The sequence below is a fragment of the Aulonocara stuartgranti genome, assembly GCF_965226115.1.
Source record: "Aulonocara stuartgranti genome assembly, chromosome: 11".
Lineage (NCBI taxonomy): Eukaryota > Metazoa > Chordata > Actinopteri > Cichliformes > Cichlidae > Aulonocara > Aulonocara stuartgranti.
Window position 1 is genome coordinate 33,499,707 of NC_138947.1, and position 18,629 is coordinate 33,518,335.

Sequence of the window (18,629 nt, forward strand, 5' to 3'; positions counted from 1 at the left end):
GCTTTCACAGTGTCCCTTCTAGCTTCATTAAAAGGATTTCCTACATCTGCACCATTTTACACACTACTTTTGTGCAAATGTTCTTACCTCGACCACAAACTATGCTCTGTATTCATGCTGATACAGGAGACACGATCAGTTTCCAGTGTTAACTGTTTAATCATTAATGTATCCAGTGCTCACGGTTGTGTAGACTGTACTTTGAAATGAGAAAGTTCTAATTAAATAACCACAGCACACAGATTCATTAGAACCAGGTCGGCATCCAAATTAGCAGAAGTGACCGAGGTGCTAAACTCCAAAATAATGTCAGGAGAAGATAATGATGCAGAATGAGAAAGCGAAAAGGAGACAAGGGAGAAGGGATGCAGTCTAAAGAAATGAACATGAAGAGGGCAACAACACACACACACACACACACACACACACAATAGGAAGTAGTCTATTAATAAAAAAAAATTTTTTTAAAAAAGGAATTAATCTTAGCCGCTCTTCTCTTCCAGATGTTCTCGGGCATGTGTGGACAGCTTTGAGTGCTGCTGCTATTTGGCGATCACTGAGTGGAAGCACTGTTCAGTCCCTTTGTACTTGTGGCTCTGTTAATGCACTGGATCCTCCTCCAGGCTGTCAAACCTGTGAATGTTTTCATTTTGAGGAAGCAGATGAGGAGTCAGGGAGGTGAATACAGCTCAGGTCATTTCAGCCATCAGATCGAACTCGAACAGATGTTCTCACCCCCGCGCGAACAAATTCAGGTTACAGAATCCGTTAAATGCCAAAGAAAACAAGAATTCTCCTGGCTCCATTACTGACCTCATGTGCCGCCTTATGGGCTTGGACACCAAACTGACTGGAAACTGCCACAGCTGCAGAGCAAGCTCTCATCACCAGCAGATGCCTAACACATGAGGTGGTCAGTCTGAAGCAGGAGTTAAAGTTTCCTCTTTGAGCTTTAAATGCTGCCGATGAAACTGCAAAGTGCAGAGGTTCAGCTGGGAAGGGAACCAGTTAGAAATCTAAAAATAGCAGATTCACTGAACAAAGAGGCCCTGAACAGGACATCGCCACTTTTAAACCAGGTATCATTTTGCTTTTTCAACTCACTGCACTCATTCACATGACCAGTACCTATGAAATGATGATACTGTGCTAGTTATAAACACATCAGCACGATTTCATGCTGATAAATAATGCTAAAAACAAAACAAAACATGAAACTCCTAAATACAGACTGACAGCGGCTGGAGTGCAGAGAACATGGTTACTGTGTTTTCATCACCTGACAGAGGAAGATCAGGCTGTTCTGTTACTCTGAAAGCTAAGAATGTCTGATATACACAGGCAAAAAAAAAAAAACAGGATTACTTACGATTCCCTTGTTGCTGTAACTGCAAACTGATTTTGTTTCTCCAATGTTTGAGTAAATCCAAAAACAGTTTACAATCCAATCAATCTCACCTCAGGGTCTGCTTACTCAAAGCCCAACTCTGAGCAAATGCTGGCACTAAAAGCAGTTTTCTAGTCATAGGGACTACTCAAAGCGCCACACACTACAAGCTATATTCACCCTTTAACCCACATTCATACAACCCATTATTTTACACCCTTAGGCGCTTCATCCATGTTGCATCCACACCTGGACAGTGGGAGAAAGACTGAGTTCTTGGAGAAAATGTAGACATGCACGAGACCTAGAACAACATGAGAGCAAATCAAAAGGCTCTGTGCCAGAATTGTGGTAGAATTAGATCTGATAATAGATTATGTCTCACTGATGTTTTGTACTATACAACTCCACATGTGCAGACAGAGACCAGAGACTTCACTTACATTCTAGCTTAGCAACATGGCACAAAAAGAAGCTTTGTAGCAAAGTTTTTTTTACATTTATTTACTTATTGTTTGCGCCAGGCTTTTCCACCCTGGCTCTCTGGAATGGGTCACTATATGAGCCACAGCAGTCATCATTCTGAGTTGTTACGACTCAATAAGCTCTGACTGATCCATCGGATGTCATCAGACTTGGGAACAAAGCAGACGTCTCCCATCCCCTCCACAGCAGGGCAGGCTGATAACCGAAGGGTCTCAAAACTAAGTAAGCTGTGAGCTAGTACTACTGAAAGAAAAAGATTAATAAGAAGGCAGAATGTGTATTTTTATAGATCCAGCAAGGATCTGCATAATAAATGATTTAATTAACATAATACCTGTGCATGGTGGTGCCTTTCTTTCTAATAACGAAGGCATTTCATTAGAAACTGATGGGGAACAACATACAAAATGCAGAAGGCAGAACAACTGGGGGAAGAATGATCTCAACTCCAGCTGAGAGCAGAGGGTGTGACTGAAAGCTCCATCAAGCCCGGTGCAGTTTAATCTGTGCTTTTATTGCTCAGCTAGCAGCTTGATGCTCACCAGTGTAATGCACTCTATATTACCAAAGTGAGAGTTCCTGCATTAGAGTGACAGGTTTTATTGAGCTTTTAATTGTAAAATAACAATGAGTAAACCTGGGACAGATTGGGGTGATATTCATTTATCCAGAGCCCAAATTCCACCTGACTGACAGTTACATGAAAGCCTTCAGAGTGCAACGGTGAAAGCTTTCTTCTTTGTCAACAACATCTCAGGAAGGGGCACTCGAGCATTTGACTGGATCTCAACAGAGGTGGGAAGCAATGAAGTACAAAGACTTCATGACTGTACTTAAGTACATTTTTCAGGTATCTGTACTTTACGTTAGTATTTACTTTTCTTTTTACTTTCTACTCCTTACATTTTATGTGAGTTGCTAACTAAAGTTCCAGCTGCTGTATTTCACAGCACAGCTAACTTCTGTATAACAATTTCTTTTATTTATGTATTAATCACATTATTGTATTGTGTGATGCCTTGGTGCCACTGAATTTTAGCACTTCTCACACTCATGCAGGTAGACAGATGGTGGGGGTCTGGTAAGGAAGTTGGGGGAAGCAGACAACTCCACCGGAAGAATCTTTTGTCTCTTCCACATCTTTGGGAGGTAGCAAGGGAGTGTGAACCTTAAGGTGTGAACAGCTGTGTACTGCCTTTTGTTCCTGGAGAAGGTATTTAACTGAGAGCCATGCTGGGCTCAGGGGAGACTCTGCTGACCGTCTGCCCCACGATCATGCAGGCTCTTCACCAAGCTTGGTTTTCTGTTCTTTGTTTGTGATTAAAGATTGTTAGCTACCGCTCACCGCTTCTCTGCAGGATTTATTATAATGGAAAACTTCCACAACACTTCAGACCAACTGTGTTATTTAATAGTTGCATAACAATCCTCTGCAGGTTAGTGAAGGATAACCAGGTTAGTTTGCGGTACTGTGATGGATTTAAAATAAAGAACAGTGTGTGGCTGGTGCACAGTGACTGTGGTTATGGTCAGAGTTAGGTTACATTAAGTGTAGCAGAGATTCATATGGATTTTTAGCTGATGATGCTTAGATGAATTCACTGAATTCCACCTTTATACCATCTAGAAAACAGAGAGCATAAACAGCGTACTGTCAGTGTAGAGCAGGGGTAGGCAACTCCAGGACTTAGGTGCCGGTGTCCTGCAGGTTTTAGACGTGTCCTTGATCCAACACAAAGAGGATGTGTAGATACGTAGAGGATGGACTTCAGCCAGGAAAAGTCATGAAACATCTGCTGACATCTGGTTGAATTGAGTTGTGTACTTCCACAAAGAGCAGCAGGTCAGCTGATCACAGCCTGTACACTAAGAAAATCTACTGAAGCTCTCAATAGTAATTATTGAGAGTGTGATTCTTTTCCCCACACTGAGCCAATACAACTGATTTTAGGATTCCACCTCTGCTGAATCAACTTTAACTCCTGACTGTACTCAAGTTCCCGTTTAGAGGCCTGTACTTTTTTACTTTTACTTGAGTACAAAAGTTGAATAAGTACTTCAACTTTTACTGGAGTATTTTTAACAGTAGTATTCGTACTTTTATTCAAGTACAGAATGTCTGCACTTTTGCCAGCTCTGGATCTCAGTGTGTGAATAGTAAAGAACAGTGTTTGCTCCTCACTGAGAACTTTGCTGCTGAAGCCACAGAAGTAAAAAAACACATTCACTGGACTTTGTGAGCCTGCAGATATCGACTGAGTAAATAGCAGGAGGCAAACTGTGGTGCACTCGGGTCAGGAATATTGTGCAACTGTGTTGTTAGGGTGAGCGCTCATCCTCAAGTCAAAAGACGGCTCCTATTTAAAGGTGATGGACATTAAATGAGCCTATTAAAAGGGACAACGTTTACTTGAGCTACATAAATGATATTAATAAATTAAGTACTTTGTCATGAGTCATCTTCTCTAAATGACTTTGATGAAATGCCTCCACATTTGAAATACTTAAATCAGCCTTGTTAAGAGTTGCATCACTCTGCTAGCATGTATTTGTCAGATTAGCATTTCTTATTGTTTGCAGTGTCAGAAAGACTCAAAGAGAAACAGATTAAAAAGCTTCCAGAAGGGATTTGATGGTTATTTTACCAACCAGCCATCAAAACTCATCTGTTACAGCACTGCACACATTGATGGCTCTCCAGTGCATAATGGAACCTTATTATAGTTATTCTTTATCGCTTTGGCACAGTCCTTGTAATGTTTCTGAAGTTCATCTTCAACAAAACAGCTCACGCATGAAGACAAAATTAGAGATAATCTGAAAAAAGATGGGACTCACCTCAAACTTTTCATTTATGCGTAATGTGTAAAGTGTGTGTGTGCTGATGAAAGAATGCGTCTCTGAGGATAACTGACTGCTGCTCTGCATACTACATCACAATCACACTTTTACATTCTCTGCAGAGAAAAGGGTGCATTTACCTTTACGTGTATTGTGAGGGGAAAATATTTTTCCTCCAGTGGTCACACAACACCGTAAACAGCAGGTACAGTAACCGGAAAGTGAACGCATACACAGCACTGTACAAATTCTGTAGCTCAACACCATCAAAAACCCATGTGCAGCAATATGCAACAGTACATCACCGTAAGACAACAGAACTTGGAGGACATCCTGTAGCTTCCTTTGGAGCTTACCGGTCATGCTTTTACTCAGTTTACCGAGCACATCCACCTTCTGTATACTCTGCTGTCTTCTTCCTGCACCTCTCCGCATATCCTTTTAACAATCCTAACAATAACTGCACAGCTTACAATTACACAGCTGGTGGCCAGGCTAGCTAGCTAGGTAGCGGGAGGAGCTCTGAACAGACTCAAGAACAGTAACGACGGACAGAGGATGAAAAATAAAGAGCAGAGATCCACCAATATTTCTTTTCTGGTTGGTGCTTCAATGCTGGACTTTTACACCAGCTCAGACAGCTCCTACCCTCACCATTACCAGGTGAGATCAAGATTAGCTGTTACTCAGGGCTAACAGGTGGTTTTAGCATCAACACAATCACCTGTGCCACCAAGTGTGCAAGAATAAGTGAAAAAGGAGTCTAAGTGCTTCTGTGGAAAGATTAATGCTAATGAGCCACATGTCTCCTTTAAAAGTGGCAACAAAAATAGAGGATCGACACACAGAAGCATTTCACTAAGAGCAAGCGATGAGGAGTGCTCCACGTTTTAGGGGAAAAAAATTATTTATTCTGTTCTTACCAAAGACACGTTCATCGTTGATGTTCTTTATGCAGAACCAGAGGCCTGCTGGGAAGGTGCAGACGAGGATGTGAAGATCAAAGAAGAAGGACACCCAGGTGGTGGGTTGGTGCTCTGATACCGAAGCGATGATTGGAATGTGGATCTTAGCATAGCTGTGAAGAGCGCAGGAAATAAAACAGTTAATAAAAGGAAGTGAAAAAAGGGGGTCTCTATAAACTCTATATGAACTGTTGTCAATCAGAACAGTTAACATCCACCCGACTCACACCAATAAAGCAACGGTGTTGATGGTGAACATGTGAGAGCTCATGCAGACAGCAGAGAATCAGGTTTGGCTGATGTCAGTTATCTTGGGTCCGAGCGTGACCCAATTAGTTTTACTGCACTGCAGCAGAAAACTTAACACCCTTCAAAAAAAATAAAAAATAAAAAAACTGAAAAAAAATTACTGAGGCATGTACGTACACACGCACATATACACACACCCATGTGCACATTCACTCAGTGAGAGTTTTGCAGTTTACAGCTGATGCTGCAGTCTGGCAGTTCTCTGTAAGCCCTGATCTGGGAGCAGAGAAGGGGAGCATTATCTGGTTGGGATTTTATGATGGGGCAGGATGACGTGCTGACTTGATTCGCCAATGGCAAAAAAATAAATAAATAAATAAATTCTGGGAGCTAGAATGAGGGGGGAGGCAAGGCTACGGCATTTGCTTTGCTGTAATGCATTTAATTTGGCTTAAAGGTGAGGACGCTACTTGAAAAATGCAGTGATTTCTACAACTGAGTGACAACTTTTGTCTCTCTGCATGAGAGGGAAAAAAAACACAAAAACACACATGCTGTGAGATGGAGTAAAGCTGAATAAATGAGATTTTCATGGTAAATCAGTGTGGAATAAATCTGCTGTGAAACTGACTGACTGTACCTGCATGAGTAACTGTGCTACTACAGAGTTTTGGCTTACCCGGTATCCCAGAGGGAGTAGAAACGCCCACTCCATGGAGCAATGTAACCTGAGAAAGGAACACACAACATCCATATGAACTTGAACCCTGCTCACAATGTATTCACATTCACATCCACACATGGCTGTGGACGGTCAGTGATCTGTGTATTCTGTCACACACCGGTGGAACAATTAATTGGTCCGCTACGCTCCTCCTGCATGTATCGATCATGAAATTACTCTCTGATGTGGGCGGTGCGATGATAAATGAGAGCAGGGAAACTAATCACCGCCGTTAGAGAGCCAGCAGGTGGTCCTTTTCTATGCGGATAATAGATCAGTGCTTCTATTGTCTTACTGATTCCAGTCAGAGAGCGCTATTGTTTTACACGAAGCATCTCAATGACCTTAGATGAGGGCTATAATTACCTGGCCTGCACTCAGTATCCAAAGAAGACCTAATGGCACTAAAGGTTCAGGTGATTTCGGGTACAAAGTAATAAAGCACATTTGTCAAAGACTTGCAAAACTCACAGGTCAAATCAATCCTTATGTATTGTACATTCATCCCATTTTTTAAACCCTGGCTTCTGATTGGCTGTCATCTGCAAGAAGAAGGTTTGAACAGCAAGTTGGTGGGTCTCTGCACATCCATCAAACTTACAGTATGTGTAACATAATAGGACGTGCGTAAGCCCACTATAAAGAAGCTGCACAGTGTCTTATTACATAAGATCCCAGAATAAATACTTATAATTTACGATTCAATTATAAATTATATTTCTGTGACATTTTAATAAGGAAAGCTGCTGCTCCCTCTGTAGTGGGGGTCAGAGGGCAGCGCCGCATGTGTGATTTGACAGATTTTTAAACCAGATGCCGCTCCTGAAACTTTCACTTGTTAGGCGAACGTGTAAACCACTACACTCCAGAGTCATGTCCACATCTTTTAAATATTTCATCTAAGGATCCTACGATCTTTTCTGGGATCACAATTCATGCAAAAGTAAAGTATCATCTGTTTTCTTAAAAAAAGTTCAGACTTTTTTGTTTAGCAGACAAACATGATGCTGGCTTTGGCAGATGTTACATTTGAAGAACATGTATTTGTCTTGTTTAGGCTCCCGAAAGATTTAAGATCTGTACTGTTCAAACTCTAAGGTCAAAGTACTTTGAAAAACTGAGGCATACATTTAAATTTAAATTTAAAGTTATACACAGATGTTCACTCACTAGACTGATAGAGAAATAACATCCAAAGTTTATAAAGCTAAATGTGTGGAACTAAGATTTGGAAAACGACATCTCTGCAGAGGATTGGAAACCATCTGATGTGGTGAAGCCATGTGAAGCAACTAAAAGTACCTTCAGGGGAACTGCATAAAGCCAAGTCAATCACACTACAATGCAGTTTTTGGTCCATTACATCTTTCTTAGTGAATCCATCCTAGCGGTCAGGTTCTCCTTTCAACAAGATTACAATGCTCTTAGAGGACTGATTTCAACTGTGTGATCATTTGAGGTTGTTTTTAATGGTTCTTCTGAACTGACAAGCGTTCCTACTTTTTTGTCCATCCCATTCACACCAACTGAGATCCATGAAGTAAGAGAGCCACTTCCCCGTGTAATGCCACGCGCTTCAACAGCACTCTGCGGCACAGAGGAGAGTGACAGCCTAATGATATAGTGAGAGATTTCTTAGCCCTGATGTGTCAGAACAGAGTGATTTAGAAAAGCTCACCTGTGCAGCGCAGTGCATTTCAGCTGAATGACCTGCCTATTCGCTTTCATTCTAGTGCTGATTACAGTTCATCCGTAGAAAGCAGAACTATTATCTCTGACAGAGTAAAGGCTCCATCATGGAAATTGCCATCACAATCACGTTTGCTCAGTCGTTCTTGTGTCGTTCCTCTCACAGCATCATTTTTCCCCTAATAGCGATGGACTGTGTAACAGGACATTACTTCCTTATACCGCTCATGAAAAATCCCAGACTAACGCCATGCTGTTCTGACTTATCATTACCCTTTGGAGATATGTTAAATGCTGCACACACGTGGAACTGAGTGACTAGCCAACTCAAGAATAGCTTCTGTCAAGTCTTAATAACCATGTCTTACCATGAAAACAGAAATATTATGTAATTATAGGATTGTATGTGTAAAAATCCATCCCTTTGTATACAGTCTGCAGTCATAAGGAATACACAACAAGACTGTATTAGGCTGTCACTATGTATTTAAGCGCCTTGAGGCGACTGTTGTTGTGATTTGGCGCTATATAAATAAAATTGAATTGAAAAACTGAATTATGGGAAAATGTGCCAAAGACTGCAGCTGCATGACACATTCTGCCCCTACCTCCCAGCACGAACTGCAAAATGTTGTAAAACTGCACAGCATATAAGCATGAGCTTGGGAAAAGCTAGTTAAATCACTGATGAGTCTCTATGTCCAGTTTGTGTCCCAGTGCCCACTGAGACCACGTCACAGCTCTCTCCAGGCAAAGAGCAAAAATCTGCACATCCAAGTAAAAACCTGCAAGTGCAAGACCAAAAAGAACCAGAAGATTTGGAAATAAAGTGAAACTATTAGTGTTTTGATACTTTACTAAGCAGGTGCCAATTTTTGTGCAGATTTTCCGAGATTTTTTGGCCTCTGCATGATCATTTACACAGGAACGTGTATATCCTGACAGCAGAAGGTCCATGTTCACAGACTGCATTGACACCTGTGAGGACAAACGGTTGAATGGACCATCAGGAATGGGCACCGTTTGGATTTAGACTGTTGTAAAAGTGAACACGTGTCATTAAAGTGGATAGGGCTCTGCCTTCAGACACACATGGTGTTAGTGGAACCTCCATGATCAGTGACACCAGGGCAGCGTTCCCATAGGAAGATACAGTATTTAGACCAGGGTCATCAATGTTATCAAATCTTTCTGGAGTGACTGCATTTCCAAATTGTTAACATAACATAGGATGTTCTCAGCACTAAAAAAAACAAACTTAGATTAAACTTTACTGCATGTCATTTCTCGGCTTCTCGCCACATATTTATCTATCTTTACTACACATTGTCAAATAAACAACCAGCCTTCTAATAGATAACCAACCTGTGTATGTCAGATAGATGACAGAGAGAAAAACAACTCCAGCAGCCAGAGAGACTCCCAAGAAGAAGAGAGTCTGGAACTCCTGCCTGGTCAGTCTGTCCTTTAGGTACTGCAGGAAGGCGTAGACCTGTAGCAGCACAAACACACCTGCAGAGACAGTGCAAACAAGACTGGGTTTAAGATCTGAAATAAACACAACCAGAAAATATATGCAGAACTGTTTAAAGTCACCAGAAGAGAAGCAAACCGAGAAGTTGTATCTGACAAAGTAAAAATGAAGCTGCAGATAATTACATCTTTTTTTAGAGCACGCAAAGCAAATGCTTCCATGGAAATGAGCAAACATCATAGGCAAGACGTGCATTCAATCTACACTTCAGCCTTCACAGTAGAAATCTAGCTTTTAGCATACTGTGCAGTGTTTGACAAAGCATGAGAGTAGTGCAGATTTTTTTTGCAAGTATAAAAATGATTCTGCTGAATGTTAGAAAACCTGACTTGCTCCATAGCTTTGCAGTAAACAACTTCCAACAATACTTTCCACCCTTACCCCAGGTGACTGGTTACTGACCTGCTGCAGCCATGTGTTCACTGGTCCTGATTGGCTGAAAGCCCACAAATGGGATCTGCATGGACAGGATGAGGCCGATGATGTAGAAAGTGCTGTAGGCTGCAGGAAGACAACAACCAGTTAAGACCAGATGAGCACAGTCAACTGTGTTACATGTGTTTACTTTCACTCATCAGTCTGAATCTAATCCAGTCAGCACACTGGCCAACTGATGAATAGATTCTATTAACAAGCGCAGCGTGTACATGCAAGTCTATCCGGTTCCTCTGAGCCCCACATTTGCTGACAGAATCCTTCACTGTACTGATCATACAATAATTTTAGTTTATTTTAACTCAGTTCCACAAATTCCATGCAGCTGCACAAAACACTCATTACAGCACTGCAAACCACCACAGCTGAAAACAAACCGCTATTAATCAAACCGCATCCCCTTTTTTATTTTTCCTCTGAAACTAAATTTGGTATTTGCGACGTCTTTTTATGTGTCATTAAGAATCAGTGCGCTCCGGGCAACTTCCAGTGTAAGAAGTGGGTAAGCAGAGGCTTTCATTTGAGCCGTTCACAATGACAGAATGACCTTTCACTGCAGAAACAACACTGTACAGATCTCACAGATGTAAGTACTTCATCACATGAGGCAGCACACAATTTACATCATACAGAAAACCTGAACTGGACAGAAGGACCTACAACTGGCACATTAATCTTAATTTAAAAAAACGTGTTCCTGTTTAACATGCACAAATGCATCTGTGGCAGCTACTGTGTTTCTAATTACCAGAGACTTGGGGAATGTGTTGGTAATGTGAATAAATGAAACAGAATGTCTGCGATTCAAAGAAAGATGGAGCCTGAGAAGAAATGGCGTTTGTGATTTTAGAAGAGCTGCAAACAAACCCAGAAAGGTCCTTGACGCTGAACACAAGAAAAAGAAAGAAACAAAGAAGGCCTTTTGAGCCTAAATTATGAATGACAGTGTAAGAGCGACTTAAGAGTTCAAATGATTTACACACTTGGGAGTCAGCGGCACAACCAGACAACAGGCTGTAAAATATGTCGACTAAACCTGAAAACCATTTCAAATGAGCGCTCAGGGATCAGACACACTTAAACAGAGCTTCAGGAATAAAAGCCTCCAAACAAGTCCTGCTAGTTAATAAAAAAAATAAAAAATTGCACTACACAGCTAATGAAACAACAGGCTAACACGCAAGCTGAGAATGTGCACTTGCTAGAGCCATCTGACTCATGTTTCTATACTTGTTTCTATATTCTATTTGTACAGCTCCAGATCACAACATCAGTTATTTGGAGGAGCTTAATATTTTAAGGCAGGGGTGTCAAACATAAGGCCCGTGGGCCAGAATCGACTGGTCAAATACTGGCCCACTGAACAGCTTTGACAAATGTTTAGTAGGACAGACTTCCCCACGACCATCCACACCATCTTATATTATGATATCTCAGGAAATAAATGTGCAGTTGAACTTCTTTACACTGGCAGAAAGGAGAGTTTCCCTGGTCGGGCCCATTTAAGATCAAGGTGTGCCCACAATGTAAAAATCCTCACTAACACTGGAGAACAACAAGACGATGGGGGTTTGCCTCGTTCTCCTCCAAGCTCGTTTGGTGGCCTGCCATCACAGACTACTGCCTCATGTCACGATATTGTAGGCTCTGCAGCTGCACATAATCACCTACAGCCTACTGTGTGGGTGTGTCTTGCTTTCTCTACTGCAGCTTAGGTACACCCCTCGACTGCATTTAATAATTAGGCCAGGGAACACTTGGGGACAGGAGCGCTTCAGAGTGGCTTTGTGGCTGTTAATGCTGCTCTATGGAGCAAAATCTTCATGTTCCTGCTCCAGACACTGTTTGATATTTTTAGAGCCAAATAACCTCAAGTTTGACCTAATCTGCAAAGAAGAGGACAGATCATCCAGGCCTTTATATCTTTGAGGCATACATATTTTAAACCATGTTTACCGTGGCTACACTTGCAGTGAATCCATAAAGGAGATTTCTTGTACCAAACTGACTGAATGGACAGGAAACAAGAATCAATGATGAAAACAGTGATGTCCTGCACAATGTTAGTTTAAGCAGTCGATGTATTTAAATAGAACATTAAGTGAATTGTTGCTGTATGCCAGGAGAAAACATAATGTGGTTGTCACTCTGTAACAATAGTAAGGATTCCAATTTCCACTTGAGCCTCAAAAAAGCACATCTAAGGGATGTGCGGGGTAGGGGTGTGTGGAGGGAGGTGGTTGGGTTCTACACCAATTTGTTCATGAGAAAGGAATCAAACATCAGCCCCCCACTGCTGTCTTCACAAGCTGACATGATTATTATTGCTATTGCACCGAGAGATGTCTCACTCCGACATACATACACTCAGTTTTCTTTTTAATATTCAAGCTGCCTTGACCCAACTGAAGGGAACAAAGAGGAACAGGAAGTTCAAATGTTCAACTATCCAATCAGATATGTACATTTCCTCTCCTCCTCTGGCAGTGCTCTAGAGATCCCCCACGTGTGGGCCCACAAAGCAGACTTTATATTTCCATGTAAAAGCAGTGCAGCTTGTTTGGTCGCTGACTCGATCAATCTCCCACCGTGACTGTCTTTTGATGACGGTAACATTATCATGGACGAGGAAAATGGAAACAAAGACTGCTGATGCCGGCCTGATCTGATTCACCAACTGCTGTGGTAAATTAATGTAAGGAAACACCTTGCTCTAGCCGCGCTGATGCACTGAGCTGAAACATTGATGCGCGTACAGTCTACTGTGATCAAACAGAATTAGACTTGAAATAAATCCTTTGTAAAAATGATATTGTGACATAAATTAGATTCAACACGACGGTGTGTTTTTCAAAGCTGTAGCTGCTGGGAGTGTATTGCATCACACTGAGAAGGGCTTTTATGATTCTGATGCTGATTAAAAGCGAACAGATTAAGTTTAGCAGAGACAGACTTGGAGCAGGGCTCCGTGTTTGATAATAGCTGTACCTAATGACCTTATAAGTCACATAAAGTGGAAATACAGAACTACACTAATATGTATATAAAGCACATGCTTTCTGTTCTGATAGGTGGAGCTGCTTTCACTGATAAACTGTTGGGAACCTTACATAAGAAAATATTAAGGCACACATCCATCTCAAAGACATTACTATCACACCACTGTGTATTACTGTAGAGTCTTTACCTTACAGCAGCTTAAGGTGGCTGTTTTGGTGCTTGGTGCAATATAGAGTGTGCTTCCCAGGTATATTAATGGCTGTCACTTTTTATTCTATATTTGCCTGAGTCTTCACTCGTTTATTAGTGAACTACTTAAAGTGTTATTTTGCTCTTATTTTGGAAATTTAGTGGCTGTGTACCAGCGAGCCCCAGCCTTCACGTTGCTGTTGTGTCAGTTCTTCATATCATTTAACCACTTCTCCAGAAAGTCTGTTGTTTTGAAGTTGGGCAAAACTTTCCATAGCCGGGGGAACTGGGGCCGATATGTGTGATATGATCACAATCATATCAGCCGGGCGCTGTGTACCTGGAGTCGAGTTTTTATGACCCATGCATGAACCCATACATTTTTAGACATAAGTTGTAACGGCCGCCATTTTCTTTGTGAGTCTTTATTGCATGGCGTGGCGCGATGTAATGTTTGCGTGTAAGGTTTAGTTTGAGTACCTGACGGCTCTTTTTTGCTTCTCATCCGCAAACTCTCTCCTTACTCTTTCACGTGACTCTTGCGTTGGTGGTAGAAGAGGTTTGTCATGTTTGAGTCTGTGGTGGCGGCCGGTTTGCGGCATAATTTGCATAGTTTTCTGGTCCGTGTCAGACTTCTCATAACCAAACCATGTCCATGCTACAGAGGTAGCCTCTTGCTCCTTCTGTTTGGAGCTACCTGATTCTGCCTCATCTTCAGTGGCCATGCTAGTATTCTCTGTGCCTGCATCCACACGGTGACCATCCAAACAATAAAAAAATATTACCATAAACAGTGTATTTTGCGTCACCATGAAACAAACGATAGCGTATAATGTGAAACGACGGATGTTTTAATTTCGTCATCCGATATATTTCGTCATATTGCACAGCCCTAGGTGGAACTGTATTTCTCCAGCTGGAAGGACGCTATAACCAGACCCTGCATCACATGGAGAAGTGGTCTATCCTACCAAATTCAAGCCCATGCACTCTCTACAGAGGCAGCTGCTTATGTCACAGAGTATATACTCTATTATTTAATTAGATTTTTGACTTTGCGTAAACAAGTTTCTTATTGGTAAAAGTGTATGCCACCACTGTGGCATCTACTTAAATCTCTCTGCATTATTTAACATCAAGCAAAAATAAAGAAATAAAAGATCAATATATGTGATCTATTTCTGACACTTTACCCTTCTCTGATAAAGACGCACACAGTGCGAGCTCTCTAGATGCTGAGCAATATGCCGACTCAAGACGAGCACTGAGTGAGAAGCTGAGTCCGATAGAGAAAAAGAGGAATCTGAGTGGGTTTCTATTCAGCTACAGAGGACGCACTGCTCATAACGAAATTTCAGCTGGATTTCATTACGGCTTTTCTGCTTTGGAAGACAGGAAAGATGAAGCGAGCGGGGTTTGGGGTGTGACAGTGGGCCACAGACTGGACTGCAAATCACTGTACAAGGTATGCATCACAGAACACAGCGAGCTATTACAGCTTTGAACTAACTCAATTACTGTGTTGCTGCAAGCAGAATGTACGGTGCTGGTCTTCAGAGAGAGACAGACGCAGGAGGTGAGGGGAGGAGGATGAAGGAGGTGAGAGACCAAGGGAGGAAAGCGCCATGTTAAATTATTCATTCTGCCAATAATCCTATTGGAGGATGCAAAACCCAACAGTCGCCCCGTCTCATCTCTACTTTTAGCCTTCTCTTTCTATACTTGTCCTGAGTTCAGCCACTAGTCAGTATGGCTTCTCTGATTCCACACTTCACAGCTTTCCCACCAAGTTCCCCTCACCAGTTTGTCTGTGCATATCCACATGTCACTTCCAAACGATCATGAGCTCAGCTACCGAGTTCAATCTGAAACAACGGCACGGTGATGTGGCATCAGAGTCAGAGCACGGCGAGCTCAGGAGTGTGTGACGACGCAAGCTCTTTGAAAGGAAGACCACTTTAATCTTTCCTTTGCCTGCCTGCATTTCCACTTTCAGTCCCGCACTTTTATCCCAGATCCTTTCTGCCCTTCTCTGGGGGATTTGTGTAAACTGAACATCAGTTGCTAGTGGATGGTGTTAATTATTAGTAACTGTGTTTATGCAGCGCAGATATGAAAAAGAAGCACATGGTCTTCTGTGTGGCATCCCCACATGTGCTGGGCCTGAAAGTCTTTTCAAGGAGAGAAAGCAGAGCCTGTGTGTGCATAGCTGCTGAATGCACCCCTACATCTTCTCTTGATTCTGCATAAAGTCAACATCAAATGAGCACAACTGCAAACCCTCAAGTCGTCGCTTCCCACTCTCGAATGAATGTAAATGAGTTTGTGTGTGTGTTTTTGCTGCATCTCACCTATGTAGACTCTCCGACTGAAGCGCTGCATGAGCAGCAGGACGAACACATGAAGAGGAATCAAGTTGATTATGAACACATAACCACCCCAAGCAGAAACCTGTCAAAAAACACATTTAATGAGCCCACTTTAATTAATTCAAAGCTTTCATTAATGGCGGGGCGGAATCATTTGGATTATGCATGCAGAAAGGCCTACCTCCACACATACACAGACTGCTACATGGCTAGCTTATCCCCGCTGAATGTGTACAATGCTTTCGACTGTAGCAGATAATCAGTAGAAGTATAACTGGCCCACGAATCCCTAAAGAGTGACTGTGTTTTCTCTTTTATTCACTTCAATAATGAGACGCTTTGCAATAAGGAGGAGGGTGCAAAGCTGCACAGCCCACCTGTGAGCTGTGAAATCATTATGAGCTTCAGCATTACGACTGGCATTCACATTATGCTGCTGGTACAAACCCCTCAGAAGCACAAACACACAGACACACGTGCACAGAACAGAGATGCACACACACGCAACCCTTTTCAAGCTTTGTTCTGATTCGTCTCAAAGTGTCATGTAGCTGCCAGGCAGCGAGCGGCTGCCAGTGAAGCGGCGTCACAGTTTACGGCACGAGGTGATTCTTCACATTCTGACGTGAATGATGGGCAGGTTAAGGGAACGGTTCTCCCGAGGACATTTTTCATGTCTTCGTCTGATGAAAATGGCTCCCAGTGGTTCGAGTGCAACAAAGTTTGATGGACATCATAACTGCTGCAACAGTTCTGTGAAGGGCACGGCGATGTGCACTGACTCTGCGATCCACAAGTTGCTCTCCTTTTCAGTTTAAGGTTCAGGGCCCGTCCTTATCAAGTGTCAGAATCACTCTCTCTAAGGAACTGTGCTCAAACTGAGCCTTGGACTACAAATGCTGAAGTTGGGCTAGAGGCTATTTGCTGAACCCCTTCCAATTATTTTCAGCCAGGGGCAGAACATAACAATGACACCGCTAACTAAAAAAAGATCATTTTATGCATGTGTGTATTAATAACTATTGTAGGTTACCGCTAAAATTAATAAGCAGCTTAAATCAACTACAAACCAACCATATAACAAACTCGAATACTGCAGAAGACGTCTGGAGAAATTCAGGGCGTGCTAAGGCACCGACTGCCATTCGATGAAACTAGCTAACCAGGTAAGTAACAGGAGCCAATGAAAGCTAAAAGAGTTAACCAGTGGCACCTGCGTTTAACAGAAGTTAAAAGAAGCCATCATAATCTAAGAGTTATCGCCTGCTACCTTTTATAGTCATATTTTAAAGGAGAACCAAAGTGTTTGGCTTACAGCTGGATCATGTGACCCTGAATCATCCCTTAGTTAAGCTGCCGAGGCTGCTGGGGGCTTCCCATGATGCACAGCGGTTTTTCTTCACTCTGCGTTTATACACCACTCTGCATTTAATCATTAGTTGTTATTAATCTGATTCTCTTCCACAGTGCGTCTTTCGTCCCGTCTCCCTCCCTTCACCCCAGATGGCTGCCCCTCTTTGAGCCTGGTTCTGCCAGGAGCATCTTCAGAGTTTTTTCTTCCCACTGTCGCCAAGTCCTTGCTCATAGGGCATCTTCTATTATTGTCGGGTCTTTATCTTATAATATAAAGTGCCTGCTGCTGTTGTGATTTAGTGCTATATAAATACAATTAAATTTGTAATATCTACGATATTTTCTTTTGCACGGTGAGAAGGCTTCAAGACATCCTGTTTATATACGTCAGAAATGGAAGCACTAAGGCAGCCATGGGACCAGGCCTTTGGTTTAAATTTCCAAACTACTGCACAACAATAAAAGAAAATATTCCTGATTATGCCAAACATTCTCATAAAGCACACACACGGAGGTACGAGGAATAGTAAACAATGACCTTTAACACTTCTGCATTTGCACATTTAGTCCTAACAACATTCATGAATGATTTCCATCCTCCTGCCATATTAGAACACAAGTGTTACCAGCAAAGTGTCACAATTATAACAAAGGATCTGTGTGTGTTTGTGCGTGTGAGTTCTCACCATATAGAAGTAGGAGAGGCAGCATCCGATGGCCCAAAAAACTGATCCAGTCTTCACAGACTTCACCTGCGGTGTACACCAGAGAGCATTAACCACACAAACAAACACACACACACACACACACACACACACACACACACACAAATGTAAATCAGAGCCTTCCATTAACTAAGCTGTGCTGCTCGCTGTTTCTTTCCTCGATGATTTTGCTCTACTGCTGCTTGCCCAACATGATAGTCTGAATTATTCATCATGTTTGCCTCTTTAATGACCCACACACAAAGCAGACCACCGTGTCCTACAGATCTTTACCTTGCCCACAGCAGGACACAGCAGCTGCTAACGAGGGCCTAACGAGGCTAACGAGCCCTGACTTAACGAAGGCTCAGGTGGGAGCTGTTGCAATTGGCTGCACAGATGATGGAGCCGAACCAATGAGATGTGGTGGATGGAGGAAGAGCAGATACTGAATGAAAGTTGAGGACAAGTGAACAAGTGGGGAAACAAGATGATAAAGGAGAATGAGGAGCATTCACTGGAGACTATTAAGCTATTCTGTATTTCACTTAGAGCAGATCTACTAAGCCCTCAAAAGCCTGTATGTGTACTTATGTGTGTGATTTATTCATGGTGCAATTATTTCAGACTTGCCTGAATCCAGGAAACAGAAATCAGTTCTTGTTCTAGTATTCCCCATCTTTCCATTCCACCACTTAACAGTG

The 18,629-nt window shown here is 42.2% G+C and overlaps 1 protein-coding gene across 1 annotated transcript in view; it reads right to left on the bottom strand.

The window, feature by feature from the left end:
- LOC309716901 (dolichyl-diphosphooligosaccharide--protein glycosyltransferase subunit STT3B-like) overlaps window positions 1-18,629 on the bottom strand; it is a 75,915-nt gene that overhangs the window by 11,939 nt on the left and 45,347 nt on the right. The window contains exons 4-9 of the mRNA XM_082551021.1: window positions 17,908-17,973; window positions 15,851-15,950; window positions 10,278-10,376; window positions 9,707-9,853; window positions 6,608-6,656; window positions 5,638-5,792 (exon numbers count right to left, since the gene is read on the bottom strand). Coding sequence (XP_082407147.1) covers window positions 5,638-5,792; window positions 6,608-6,656; window positions 9,707-9,853; window positions 10,278-10,376; window positions 15,851-15,950; window positions 17,908-17,973 — 616 coding nt within the window. The remainder of the gene's footprint in view (window positions 1-5,637; window positions 5,793-6,607; window positions 6,657-9,706; window positions 9,854-10,277; window positions 10,377-15,850; window positions 15,951-17,907; window positions 17,974-18,629) is intronic.